Source organism: Nicotiana tabacum, chromosome 22 (assembly GCF_000715075.1).
Source record: "Nicotiana tabacum cultivar K326 chromosome 22, ASM71507v2, whole genome shotgun sequence".
Taxonomy (NCBI): Eukaryota; Viridiplantae; Streptophyta; class Magnoliopsida; order Solanales; family Solanaceae; genus Nicotiana; species Nicotiana tabacum.
In genome coordinates, this window is record NC_134101.1 from 232,018,917 (window position 1) to 232,033,384 (window position 14,468).

A 14,468-nucleotide genomic window follows, 5' to 3' on the forward strand; every position below is an offset into this window, starting at 1 on the left:
CTATTATGTGTAACTAAGAAAATTCTCTCATAAGAATATTTTAATAGATAATATGTTTGTCAATTTTTTATATTTTTACTAAACATATATTTACTTATAAAAAATTTAACAAAGTAAGATTGAAATAATATTTAAGTAACGAAAAATCCGAAAAATCCGACAAAACCGAACCAATCCAAACAGATATAATTGGTTTGGTTTGGTTTTGATAAAAACTGAACACATCTGCTCCATGTACACCCCTACTAGTACGACAGACCAAAGGACTAGAAGGTAATAACAAAAACTTACAAGGGGTGATTAAATAATAAAGCGATCTAGTTAACTGGACTCAAATGTAAGAAACAAAACTTGTTAAACGACTCCTCACTAACTTCACAGTACAACTTTGCCAGCCCAATGTACAAGCTCCACTAGCAGCTCCAATCATTCCATTTTAAATTGTATATCAGCAATGCCCAACTTGACCCGTTCCATTTTCGTCGCCCAAATCAGCCCGTTTCCGTCGCAGAACCCATGAAATCAGACCTTCAGTCTTTGCCCGCTGAATCCTCCTAGCTTCGCGCAGTTCTACCGTCCGCAGGTGAGGTCAAATAGGTCTCTGTGTGTGTGTGTGTGTTTGTGTGTGTTCGCGTTCCTTTTCACTGTTTTGTTTAGTAAAGCTTCAAACTTGGTGGGTCTTGCAATTTATTTCGATATTTTCCTTCTCCTTGTTGATTTTTTTTTTTTTTCGATTTAGCATTCTGAAGGTTATGCTGCTAGTTTTTCTGCTAAGTTACATGGTTGTTACATATTACATATACAACAAAAACAACAACAACAACCCAGTATAATCCCACTTAGTGGGTTCTGGGAGGGTAGTGTGTACGCAAACCTTAACTAGTAGGGTAGAGAGACTGTTTCCAAATAGACCCCGGCATCCTTACCTCCAATAACTTCCCACCTTGCTCTTGGGGAGACTCGAACTCACAACCTCTCGGTTGGAAGTGGGGGTTGCTTACATATTACATAGAATCTGAAAATGTTTGACTGAAAGCTGGTGAAATCATTGTGGATTTTGGTTATTCTGTGTGTTTTGTATTGTCGTGCTGTACTGGAAGTATCTTTTGTGTGTTGTGTATTGTCGTGCTGTACTGGAAGTATCTTTTGTGTGTTGTGTATTGTCGTGCTGTACTGGAAGTATCTTTTGTGTGTTGTGTATTGTCGTGCTGTACTGGAAGTATATAAGAACACACATGGTTCTGATTAACTCTGAAAATCTTCTCCTTTTTATCTTTTTTTTGATCTTTTCAAGGGTTCTCTTTAATGGATAAAAAATGATGGGTCACTGTGAGCAGGTTGGACTATGACCATTTTTTAGCCCATCTTGACACACCCATCATAGCCCAAATAAACTTCGGTCGGGTCAATAACCTACCAATTTTTTGATGGAAAGCCTATAAAATGTATAGTTTTTTGTATATTAATGTATAATATACATATATTTTGGCTAGCGGATGTAATTATATTTTGCCGACCAGCCAAATGTGTAACTTGCCCTTTATTGATTCAACTCATTTTAATGGGTTTTTTTCCTGATAAAAAAACTCATTTTAATCCGTCCATTTGCCACCCCTAGGCCCATCTAATAGAGGTCCAAAGAAAGCACGCCCGTCAGGTGGATTACCGTCTCTTTTGCAGTGATTAGCCGGCTAAAACTACCAAACAAATGGCGGAGACATCCTCTGTCAAAGGTGGAAGTACAGTGGAGGAATGCCAAGACATGATCCGAAGAAGTCTTAGAAGTACGTTCTTCATATCTTCACATCTCTTCTTAAATTCTTAACTTTTGTAGTTACATTTATTGTACGTCGCCCTTGGGTGGTTTTGCTATTTGAGAACCTCTAGTTTTAAATTTACCTTAAACAGATAAATTGTGAGAATTGGCAGGAGGATATCAGAAAGCTGACGCGGACATCACCATTATAGACACTGCCGTAAAAAATAAATTTTTTTAGCATTGTAAGAAGTGGACTTGAATATAGCATATTTATTTAGATAATTTATACAGGTGATTCAAACTAGTTTAAGGTTGATGTGTGATTGAATAATGTTGATTGATATGCATTTTTGTTGCAGCTCCAATGGTCAAATTTTTGAAGGAGCATTTGGAGAAATCTGGTTGTCGTATTGGCGATAACTTCATAAAAGCTATCCATTGTGACAAGAAGGTCAGCGGCGGCTATGTTCGCGGACAAGGGGTATTCAACTATAATTCTTTATTGCTTGGTTCATAACCTATTAAAGTTGAGGGTGTCGATTTTTGTTTGTCTTCAATTGTAAATTTGAAGAACATTTCTTTTTGGTGTTACAAACATAGCTTTGCTAAATTTGTGTACTTGGAGTTGGCAAATTCAATTGAAACCCTGTGGGATAGTGGGAGGAACAAACCTTTTTTATTTGAAAATAGATAAAGAGTGAACGACAAATTTGGGATTTTAACTCAGTGGGTGTCGATTACCGCTGCACTATCTACTCCTTGACTATGGGTGCAAAGTTAGTGTAAGTATTTATTAAAGAAATTTTTAACTATGTATATACTTTGGTGCAATGGAAAGGATGCGCCCCCGTGAGTTACATCCATCTATGTATAGTGTGAATGTCATGAATGCCTAGTAATACGCTGCTAGAATTGATGTGCTATATTCTTAAATATTTTCATTTTCCCTATTACTGTTGATATTTGGTAATCGTCCTCCATGTCAAGTCTAATGATCGTAATATTTTTGCGCTATGGATCTTATTAATGTTATTATTAGCACTAACAATTTTTCCTCTTATTTTTATTGTCTTCCTTTATGTGCGTCTGGTTATATTTGTGTTCTTAATTGTTTTGGTTGTCTTACATCCTCGAGCATTTACTGATCTTGTTTCTTTTTGGCTATTAAGATAATTGTGTGCAGTAACTACATGAACATTCAAGATGAGGTGAATCAAGTTGTCATCCATGAGCTAATTCATGCATATGATGACTGCCGTGCTGCAAACTTGGAATGGTCTGATTGTGCTCATCATGCTTGTAGTGAAGTTTGTGCTCTAAAAACCTCTCTTTCATGCTAAATCATCTACTTTTGGGTTTGTTTTTGACTATAGACAATAATTTCTTTGTAACTGATTGCAGATTAGAGCTGGCCATCTTAGTGGTGACTGTCATTACAAACGGGAACTACTAAGAGGTTATCTTAAGATACGGGGCCATGAACAAGTGAGTTTTGTTTATTATTAATGTATGCTTTACAACTATCTGTTTAGGGTTCTATTTTGCTTCACCTTGTTATGGTGTCTTCTTTCCTGTACCTAGCGGTAATTATGTACATCACAAACAACACATTAACTCTCCAGTAGTTAAGAGAAGAAAATAACCTGAAAGACACCATTTCAGATGATCTGTATAGATGTTGGAATCGTTAAATTAGATATTTGTTGTTAAAAAAAACAAGGCGGAAGAAAATCTTAGCATGGGGGAAGAAAACATTTAGACCAGAGAGTTCGAACCCTGAGCTGCATCTGCAAGTCCACTGGAACACCCCGGTCACTGGTTGAATTGTTTGGTGTGTTGAAGCGAAGAATGTAGCAGTTTTGTACTTGTATCTTAACTTGTGGCATAAGCTTGATAAAAAAAGCAGCATCGTCTTTCTTGTTGACACATTGAGTCAAGGACTTATTAGGAATGTGTCTGACGTAAATTGTCCAAATTAAAACTCCGTGTACATGGTAGAATATTTAATTATTTAATCAGAGCTCAATGTACATGACAAGTTAGATAATTATTTAATCAGAGCTCAATCTCTTGTTTAAGACTGGTGAAATGAAGAAATCAAACGAAAAGTTGTTGCTGTGACTCAAAATGGCCTGCTTGTTGGCAGCACAAGTTCCTTCAGTTACCTTTATGTTGTGATAACATGATAAATAAATAATAAGTGGAACATTGACTCACCTAGAACCATAATTTATTTCAAGCTTTTACCGGCTACCTGGTATTTGGACCCTTTCTTTGATCAGGTAAAAAAACTACTTCCTTTAAATCAATCATCCAGTGGATTCAATTGATTACAAAAAATGTGCAAAAAATATAGCATGGCTCCTGTAGAGCAAATCATCTCCTAGTTGCTCAACGAGCAAACAAAGTTCAAAATATCTAAGGAGTTATTTACATAAAAAAAGTTACTTCAAGCAAAAAGATTAAGCAAGCATCTAGATTTTAGTGTGTATGGGAGTTGCAATTCCTTCAAAGCATCTCTAATTTCTTTCCTTCCATATGCTCCAAATAATACATTGGGGTATCATCTTCCAGATGCATCTGATGGATTTCCCAACTCTGAAGCCATTCCAAATGACAAAAACTTCCTTCAGACCCTTATCCAAAAAAAAAAAAAAAAAATTCAGACTCCTTGGCGTTGCACACACCAAAAATACAACTGAACAGATTCCATATATTCCTGGCTACTGTACAGTGTAAAATAAAATGGTCTATATTCTCACTGTCTTTTTTAGTTTTTACACATGTAGCACCTGCTGCACAAAACTATTCTTCTCTTATTTAAATCTTCTTCTGTTAAGCAGGCTCCTTAAATGGCCAGCCAGCTGAAGCATGCTACTTTGGTTGGTGATTTGGTTCTCCATATCAGCTTCCAAGGCCAATCTTCAATGATATTGCTTCGGCTAGCCGTTTCCTCATAGCACTCTTTGACTGTGAACTTACCTTGGCCTTTAACCCCCCATATCAGTCTGTCTTTTTCTTGCTGTTGCACCTGATTGTCTCGATTTTAGCCATAACCTCCAGCATCTCTTCAATTTCCCAGTCGTGGCGCTCTCTCCTGAAACTAACATTTCAGGAATTAATCTCCCTGAGTTGCTTTACTGTGGCTTTGGGATCATTAACAAAACCAAACAGAGCCTTAAATTCTTCTTTCAAAGCCCTGTTACCGTTCCATCTGTCTAGTCAAAACAAAATATTTTCTCCATCATCTACATGTATTTTCACTTTGCCACTAAACTCATTCCCTAGCTTGCTTATATGTTTCTGAGGACCCACACCATGTGGAGCTGCTGTTATTATAGTGTGCCAATAGCCCTCTGCTCCATGATTTATCTTCACTACTCTCCTCCACAAAACATCCTCCTCATTACTATATCTCCACAGCCACTTCATCAATAAACTTTTATTGTGCAATGTTAAATCCCTGATCCCCATTCCTCCCCTTTCCTTGGGCAAAATAATCAGTTCCTTTTTCACCAAAGATAAGTACTGTGATCACCGAGTTGCCAGTTTCTTCTCAAACTTCTCAACTAATCCCTGCCACACTGATGTGTTTTTGTATCTGGTTCCCAATGGCAGTCCAAGATATGTCGTAGGAAAATTACCAATGTTGCATTCCAATATTTCTGCCAGTTTCTGCACATTTTCCACTGCATTTACTGGATAAAGACTGATTGTTGAAGATTAATATGTAATCGATATTATTTCAAATATAAAGTGGATCAGCGTCAGGTATCTTTTCTGATCTTGTTCAGCACCACAGAATATCAATGTGTCACAGGGTTGTGAAAAGCGGTCAGCTTCCTCGCTTAAAGCGAGAAGCGAAACGAGGCTACCCCATTACCACTTCTGCTATATGAAGCGACTCAAGTAGACAATAGCGTGTGCTTCCCACTAAAAAGCGAGAAGCGACGAAGCGAAGCGAGCGCTTCTCTGTTTTAAACACCTGCCAACCTATTTAATTAAAAAAGAAAGGTGTTCAGTGTTCTAACACGACCAGCAGCAACAGAGATTCTAAAGAGGCGACTAGGGTTCCCTTTTCAACTTCAACATACGACCAGCAACAACAGTTATGTGATGATTTCTTCCTTCTTTTTCTTTCACTGTTTCAGCGTCCAAATAGCAGCGAAATGCTGGCTAATTTTTTTTTCCCTTCGGTTCTTCTTTCTCAGCCTTCTCTTTGTTGAAATGCTGCCCAGGTTCTTCTTTCACTGTTTTTATGCTGGCCAGTTTTTAACAGAATGGTATACGGCCCTTCCTCTTATTTTAGTTTTTTTAAAAATTCCGCTTCACTTCAAAAAAGCGAGCGCGTTGCTTCTCGATTTAAGCGAAATGGGGATTGTCTCTTTTCCTCGCTTCACGCTCTTCACAACACTAGTGTCATCAGCAAAAAAGAGGTGTGAAACAGTGTTTGTCTCCCCTGTTCTGACCCCTACCTTAAAACCCTTAATCCAATGATTTTGGACTGCTTTCTCTATTATTTTACTGATGGGCTTGCATTATGAGGATGAAGAGAAATGGTGATATAGGATCCTTGTCTCAATCCCCTTTATGGAGGAAAAATCTCTGGTTCTTCATTAACTAGAATGGAATATCTGACTGTTGTGACATAGAATTTTATCCAGCTCAGCCAGCTTTGTCCAAACCTCATCTGCTGCAATGTGTTAATAAGAATTGTCAATTGACATGGTCGTATGCCTTCTCCACATCTAATTTACATAGGACACCTGGTTCCCCTTTCTTCATCCTCCAGTTCAGTACCTCATTAGCTACGAGTGATGCATCTATAATTTGCCTCCCTTTTAAAAATGCACTTTGCTGGCCAGAAACCAATTTCCCATCACTTTTTCAACTTTTCAGCTAGCAGTTTGGCCATAGTTTTGTACACACTTCCGCTGAGGCTTATTGATCTAAAGTCTTTTAGTTCTTCAGCACCTTTTTTTTTGGGATTAAGGCTATGAAAGAAGCATTGCAAGCTTTTGCAAACTTGTAAGATTGCTGAAAGTGGTTCATAGCTTTGATTAAATCCTCTCTGATTATGCTCCAGCCTCCAAGCTTTTTGGTAAAATGCCATAGTGAAGCCATCAGTCCTTGAGCTTTTATCTGGGGCACACACACCGGTTTATTGGACCTAATGGCTTTCAATTAGCAAATCGATGATATTGGCTAGTTTGCTAGCCTGTTGCATTACGATACTGACTTTGGCTGCTGTGCAATATATTGTCAAAGTCAAACTGGGACTTCCTCAGTATCCTGGTTTTAACTTGTACATAATTCTTTTCAGAAGGTTATGTGGGATGCAATTTAGCGGGAATTGAGCAGTTCTATTTAGCTGATTGGCATTATTCAGAGTACATATCCTTGTATGGATGGACAGCTATAAAAGAGTTAATTGTCCTAATTGTCACCTAAGTTGCTCGGACACGGGTGCGGATCTAGAGGTCCTTCGAGATGTAAATTCTAAGATTCGGGGATACGGATCCTAGTACGGATATGAGTTCGGGGATCCGGCTAAAAATAATTCAAAAATATAAAAGTATCTCTAAATTGTGAGAAATTTTGTGGAATAATTACGTATAGCTAGTAAAGTGTGGATTTCTTTTTTATTCTCATGTTGTAAATAAGCAAAGGATTGATTTCCTAGATAAGGTATGCTATTTTCTTCAAATTTACCCTAGTTTTAATTCTGATTTAGGGAATCAAATTGTATCTCGTCTTGAATTTTTTCTGTCCGTCGTGGTCAAAGTACCCAAAATTGTTTGACTGGATCCGGTACGGATCCCATACCCACACCCATACTAGTGTCGTGTCGACACGGGTGCGGCACCTAATCTTCCATGTCAGAGCAACCTAGATTGTCACACCATTGATTTCCACCAATAGAAATTAAAGCTATAAGTCTTTGAGTTGTAAATTTGACCAGTGGCATTGATTGATATGTGTTCCTTTTTTGCTTTCTTTTGAATTATTTTATAGTTTATCTTGCTTTTTAAGCTGCCTGTATAGTACCTAGGGCATTGCTCTTTTGAACCTTTATGTCTACATCAGACATGTTAACAATAATCTCTTGTAATTGTTAATGGATCCGGGCTGTTTTTTAACATCATTGTCATGGAACAACTTCTTTTACTGCAAGTCTCAAGTTCTTTTCTTAGTGATCATACTTGTCACTTGTCATTCTTTTCATGCATATGCCTCAAAATTACTGTCTTTAATTGGCTGAAGATATCACATGAGTGAGTGCATTTTTGTTGTGTTCTCCCTCTATCTTGACTGTTTGACCTACATTGCATCTCGGTCCTCAATATCTTAGTTAATTTTTAGGGTCCATAGTTTTGGCTAACAAAAATGCACTGTGGTGTTGATTTTGGAAACCACTCAATAGGATAATTTCTAGCCAAACCAATTCTTTGGAAACCCTGGCCCCCTCTTTTTGCTTTTTCCCAATTGTTAGAGGTACCCCATTGTTTGAAGGTACCCTAATGAGATAGCTTTTAGGATTGAGTTAGGTCTAGTGCCCTTTTCTCTTGGCTTGCTTTCAAGCCAGACCCACCCCTGACGCTTGATTGCTCGATATTGGTACCTATGTTATGTTATTCACGCTCCAGATATCCTACATTGGGCGTGCTGGGAGTCTTAGAGTCCTACATTGGTTTAAGGTATGCGCCGTAGGCTCTTTATATGGTCATGGTCTCGAACAAACCTCACCTATATGAGCTAGTTTTTGAGTTTGAGTTAGGTCCATTGTTTAATTTTTAGATACCAACTTAGGTCCCCAAATATCTAACTGATTTTCTTTTCTTTTTGCTTATGGACGGTTTGTGCTTTACAGTCAGACAGCCCTTCCTCCCTCCCCCTTTTTCTAACCAATTTAGATTTGTTCTATCGGACTAAAATTGGTACTTTTTTTTTCTCAGCTGTTCAGAGATAAATTTAGTAGCAGTAAAAGAATGTAGAGTCGATTTTTCTCTCAAATTTTAACAATATAAAAGCATCTAGACAGTCCTAAGGCTTTAGTGATATTTTGCGAAAGTTGGATTCTATAAACTCCGAATATAAGAACTTTTCTTTTTTTCTAAAACAGATTCTCTTAGAAAGATTAAACACAATAGTTTTCCTAAAACCAAACCTAAAACTGATTTGGCCAAGAACTTTTTAAGAAAGTAATCCGAATACTCGTACTTTGTACTGGATTCACTTTTAACAAAAGATTCATGACATATGAGAAAGTACCTATCTTTCTCAACCTTCGATACCATGTACCATAAGAATACGGTATATGATGAAAAGGGAAAAGAACTTGACAATCTTGTGAAGTCTCAAGCTATTCTTCTGCTTCTTGGAAGATAAAATCGAATTGGAAAGCGGGATTGTTAGGATGGCCTCTATATATCACCTTATGTTGATCTTTCAGTGGATGAATTGTCTCCATATATCACTTTATACTTCTTTGTGTGTGAGAACAAGTTGCTTAATAGTTGATTAGTTTCTAACTTCTCCCTTCTGCACTTGGCCCTATGAAGGAATGTGTGAGGCGAAGAGTGATGAAATCGATGGCAGGTAACCCATATTGTTCGGAGTCAGCCAGTAGGGATGCCATGGAAGCTGTCTGGGATGTTTGTTACAATGACACTAAGCCATTTGACAGAGCCCCTTGAAACACGATGATAACCGGTAGCTTCTCAGAGATAATCTAGTCGGTCTTCTGGCAACATGGATATGGTGATAACGCCATAACTGTGTTATCACCACCTGAAGAAGATCGAAGACATTTTGCCGCGTTCTTTCAATTTTGGTTGATAGTTTACCATAAACAGAAGGTGCATATTTATCAGACATCTTAGCATTTTTGGGGCTTATTGACTGCCCCGTGATGTAACAAGCATAAAAGCACATGGTATAAAGTAAATTATTCTTGTGCTGTATCAGGTTTAGTAAAATTTGTAGGGATTTTCTCCTACTCTGGGAATTTCTCATAATAAGTAGTAATTGTTTCTTCTTATTTTTTAAATATAAATTATTCTTGTGTTAAATATGTATTTTGTTGTCCAATGCTAGGGATCAGTAACCAAATTATATTGCAGAATATGTTGCTTTTCATATTATTCCAGTCCTGGCTCATGGTTCCTATTGTTATGTCTAAATCGACTTTCTTAGAAACTAATTAAGGAGAAGTATTAAGGAAAATGGAGACGTGTTATATGGAGAGTAATTAGGATTTGCAAGTCGCGTTTTCCCTGTAACCCCCTCCCCCCCCCCCATAATTATGGTGTATAGGCCAGCTTATGTGTATCTAAAGACTAAACTATTCACTGGATACCTGCTACCTCCACCAGCATAAGCAAATCAAAGCGTAAAGTGCTATCATCCCATTGTTGTTATGCTGGTTAGGAAAAAGATGATATGCCAGTCTACAATTTTTTTTTCCAATCGGGAAATCACCTTGAGACAAGAGGGGTTGTTATGATGGTAAGCAACCTCCACTTCCAACTAAGAGGTTGTGAGTTTGAGTCTCCCCAAGAACAAGGTGGGAAGTTCTTGGAGGGAAGGATGCCGAGGGTCCATTTGGAAACAGCCTCTCTACCCCAGGGTAGGGATAAGATCTGCGTACATACTATACACACTACCCTTCTCAAACCCCGCTAAGTGGGATTATACTGGGTTGTTGTTGTTGAAATCACCTTGAGTTGGTGACGCATAGGTTAAAAGGTGGGAAATTATTGGAGGGAAGGATGCCGAGGGTCTATTTGGAAACAGTATCTCTACCCCAGGATAGGGGTAAAGTCTGCGTACATACTATACACACTACCCTTCTCAAACCCCGCTAAGTGGGATTATACTGGATTATTGTTGTTGTTGAAATCACCTTGAGTTGGTGGCGCATGCGTTAAAACTCTATGGATATTAGGTCCACTCCTCTACCTTCCTTCACTTAAATATCAATTTTTTTTTTTTTTTTTTTGCAGTAAAGTTTGAACCCATAACTTACGCCTAACCCATACATCACGAGATGTGCACCATTCAATATTTTGTAAGTTTCACAATGCCAGGACATAAAAGTAACAAAAAAACTAGCCAAAAAAGCTAGATTAATTTGATACCTAAGATGTGCATCCAATATCATTTCTGAAACGTGAAAGCCACATTTGTTAATAGTAAATGATTAGTGGTTAGATTAGACAGATGATTAATCAAATTTGCGACACAGAATTCGGGATTATTTTATCATGCGTTTGTTGGAATAAACTCTAGGTATTTTTGTCTATGAACACCACATTGTTTTTTTTTTTTTTTTGGGTACGTGTAATAGCTAATTTTCATGTGTTCCAGTAGGTATATGTGCATATTTTATTTTTCGTACTGAACATATGTCGATTTTTATAAAGATTTTATTTGATCTCATGGCTCATTATATTAATATCCTGGTACAATGCTTCTTAGTTTGCTTCTGCCTTAAATAGGGGTGTACATGGATCGGGTTGATTCGGTTTTTATAAAAATCAAACCAAACCAACTATATCGGTTTGGATTGGTTCGGTTTTGTCGGGTTTTTCGGGTCTTTTTGTTACATGAATATTATTTCAATCTTACTTTGTTAAAATTATAGATAAAGCTTTGATAAGTGAATATATATTTAGTAGATATGGAAAAAATTGACAAACATATGATCTATTAAAATATTCTAATGAGAGAATTTTTTTAGTAACACATGATAGTTGTTTTTCTAGTCGTCTAACAATAGTTTTTCGTTAATTTATGCTTTCAAGGTTAATACATGAGAGGATCCCAAATATTTCTATATTTTCTAAAGAAAATTCACTATAAAGTCTTAAAAATATAAATAAAATTTATATATTTATATATCGGTTTGGTTCGGGTTTTTTTTACTCAATACCAAACCAAGTCAAACCAAACCTAGTCTCAAGTTACGCATGTTATGACTGAAAAATAAAATATCGACTTGCATGTAGTGATGTAGATGATGATGTGCTACTAATTAAAAAATATATTCTTTTCTCTGTTTTTATTTTTTTAATTACAAAAATCACATGTTTTAGCAAGAACAAAGGAGAAAGCCAAGTTAGAACTAACTTTAGGCTTAATCAAATAATTAAAATTGAAGCCTTGCCTTTGACCTTATATACCGACCAACATTCGTACACCATATAATAATATAAAGTGCTTATTCAAATATAAATAGAGATACCAAGGTGGAGGAAAATAATCTTGGGGGACAATTGTGTTTTGATTAGTTTTGTATAGATTCTTTTGGGAAAAATGTATTTGAATTAGAAATTAAAGGTTTTCAAATGTAGAGATTATAATTGCCTTATTTTGCCTGTTGTTATTGCATGTGTTACTGTTTCCTTTTGCATCTTTCCTTACGTCGAGAGTCTATCGGAAATAGTCTCTTTACCGTCATAAATTAGGGGTAAGGTCTGCGTACACACCATAGGCGAAGCTACATGTTACCCTTCGTCGGAAAATTATACTACGTATATAGATAAAATATTAGATTTTAGAGGTATATAACATATATTGAACACTCTTTCTCGGAGAATATTTTTAACTTCTTTCAAGTTTGAACACCCTTGAATAAATTCCTGGCTTCGCCACTGGTACACACTACCCTTCCCCGTTTCCATTTATGGGATTTTACTGGATATATTTGTTATTGTTATTTGTACAACAACATATAATAACTATATATACCTCAATCTTAATAAGTTGGGATTGTTCATATGAATCGTACGTATTCACCTCTAATATGAAAAAACTCCTAGAAAAAATTGGACCTAAAGTAAAATATACAACAATATGTTTAAAAAACTTAATTCCAACTAGTAATTAGTATCATTTATATCAATTTTTTTTTCTTATATTGTACTACATCGGTTGTTAGGTCTGCTTGAATTCAAAGAGATTGTAGGTTTTCTGAAACAACTTCCGTCTATATGATTTACTAAATTTTCTTTCAAACTGTTAAATATGTAATACATATAGCTACGGTATTATGTAATAATGAGAATTAATGCATGATTCCCAAGAAAGGAGGGAAACAAAAATAGCCAGTTTCATAAGTGGTCATTCAAAAATAGATACAGTTTCAAAAGTAATTGAAATTTAGCCACTTTTCATGTAAAGATAAATTTGAATGAAAATACTATTCAAAATCCGGAAAATACTCTAGTATAATATACTGAAACTCCAGTATAATATACTGGACTTCCAGCATAAGTATACTGGAACTCCAGTATATTACTGGAATTTCAGTATAATATACTGGACTTCCAGCATAATATACTGGAGTTCCAGCATAATATACTGATCCAACATAATATGCTGGAAGTTCATATACATGTGCTCCAATCTCCAGTATATTATAGTGGAACTTTCCGCGTGTTGGAGTTCCAGCATATTATATATGCTAGAAGTTCATACACAGGTGCACCGATCTCCAGTATATTATGCTGGAACTTTCTATGTTGCAGCAAAATAATAGCTACTTTTCAATAACTTTGCAAATGCTGGCTATTTTTGAATGACCTATTAGAAAACTGACTAGCCTGTGCTATTTTTACAAAAAACGAAGAAGGTGGAAACCAACTGCGTGAACCTATTAGAAAACTGACTAGCCTGTGCTATTTTTACAAAAAAAAGAAGAAGGTGGAAACCAACCGCTAGCACGCAGAAAAAGGCAACTCCGCGTGCTACCCGTTGGTTTCCATCTTTTTGGACGCCAAGGTTTGGCATGGACTCCTACTTTGTCTATTAAACATGAAAATTTAGTACAACGAGGAGGAGACATAAAATCAAGACCTTCAGATTTGAAAAAAAATCAAAGAAGAAAAATAATTTATACCACAAATGGGGTTTTATTAATGCACAATTTTGGGCATGATCCTTCTATATATGTCTCCTAGAGCCCTATGGTATGATATATCTAAGTCAACCTTAGCTTCCTCCAAAACACTACATATGAAGAAATGCAAGAAAAACTAAATATCCTTTTAGTATTAAGTAAGTTTTACATTACTGCAGATATATGTTAACTTCTTTCAAAATTTGAAGTCCTAAATTAAATACAAATATCCAAGTTGTTGATACATTTGCAATTTTATCAAATTATATCTGTTGAAGTGCGTGACCTTCTCATCTAAAAGCTTAAGCAGATAGAGAGAGTACATTTTAATTATTCGTCCGGTGAATCAATCTTTCCATAAAGTGAACTCGACGTTTTCCTCAACATCACCCCAATTAAAACCTCTTTTCATAGCTGGTGGAGTCATAAGCATTCCTTCTGCCATACTATCAATCAATATTGGCATGTTAAACATAGCCTCCTCATCCACAAACTCCATTAATTCACAAGAATCATTATAACCCTTTAAAGAATTCTCTTGATCATTGTTTGTGCTTTGAAAACAAGAAGATTCTTCTAACTCCAAATATGATGTAGTGTGTTTCAAGGGAGAGGACACAACTTCTTTATTTGAAACTTGAAGAGCCGCGATTTGAATGTCGCGAGGGGAGGAAGATTGGGCTTTAGGGAGAGACCAAGACGATTCGGGGAAGTTAAGGGAAGCTTTTGTCCCCCGGAGAGCTAGGGCAGCAACATCGTGCGCCCTAGCTGCTATTTCAGGAGTGGAGAAGGTACCTAACCAGATTC

General features: G+C 36.5%; 2 protein-coding genes across 2 annotated transcripts in view; one reads left to right on the top strand and one right to left on the bottom strand.

The window, feature by feature from the left end:
* Window positions 1-372: 372 nt before the first annotated feature.
* Window positions 373-9,800, top strand: LOC107808870 (mitochondrial inner membrane protease ATP23). Its single transcript, XM_016633432.2, has 6 exons — window positions 373-583; window positions 1,619-1,784; window positions 2,119-2,240; window positions 2,929-3,066; window positions 3,161-3,244; window positions 9,322-9,800. The coding sequence occupies exons 2-6, from the start codon at window positions 1,709-1,711 to the stop codon at window positions 9,454-9,456; spliced, it is 555 nt and encodes a 184-aa protein (XP_016488918.1). The 5' UTR covers window positions 373-583; window positions 1,619-1,708; the 3' UTR covers window positions 9,457-9,800.
* Window positions 9,801-14,007: 4,207 nt separating this feature from the next.
* Window positions 14,008-14,468, bottom strand: part of LOC107808867 (dehydration-responsive element-binding protein 1B-like) — a 66,494-nt gene continuing 66,033 nt past the window's right edge. Inside the window, exon 2 of the mRNA XM_075243455.1 lies at window positions 14,008-14,456. Within this exon, the coding sequence (XP_075099556.1) occupies window positions 14,008-14,456 (449 nt within the window). The remainder of the gene's footprint in view (window positions 14,457-14,468) is intronic.

Excerpts from the sequence above, each read along its gene's own strand:
- LOC107808870 (XM_016633432.2), top strand. The coding sequence starts at position 1,709 with ATGGCGGAGACATCCTCTGTCAAAGGTGGAAGTACAGTGGAGGAATGC. Across the intron at positions 1,785-2,118 it reads GATCCGAAGAAGTCTTAGAA|CTCCAATGGTCAAATTTTTG; the intron begins GTACGTTCTTCA and ends TTTTTGTTGCAG. Across the intron at positions 3,067-3,160 it reads CTCATCATGCTTGTAGTGAA|ATTAGAGCTGGCCATCTTAG; the intron begins GTTTGTGCTCTA and ends AACTGATTGCAG.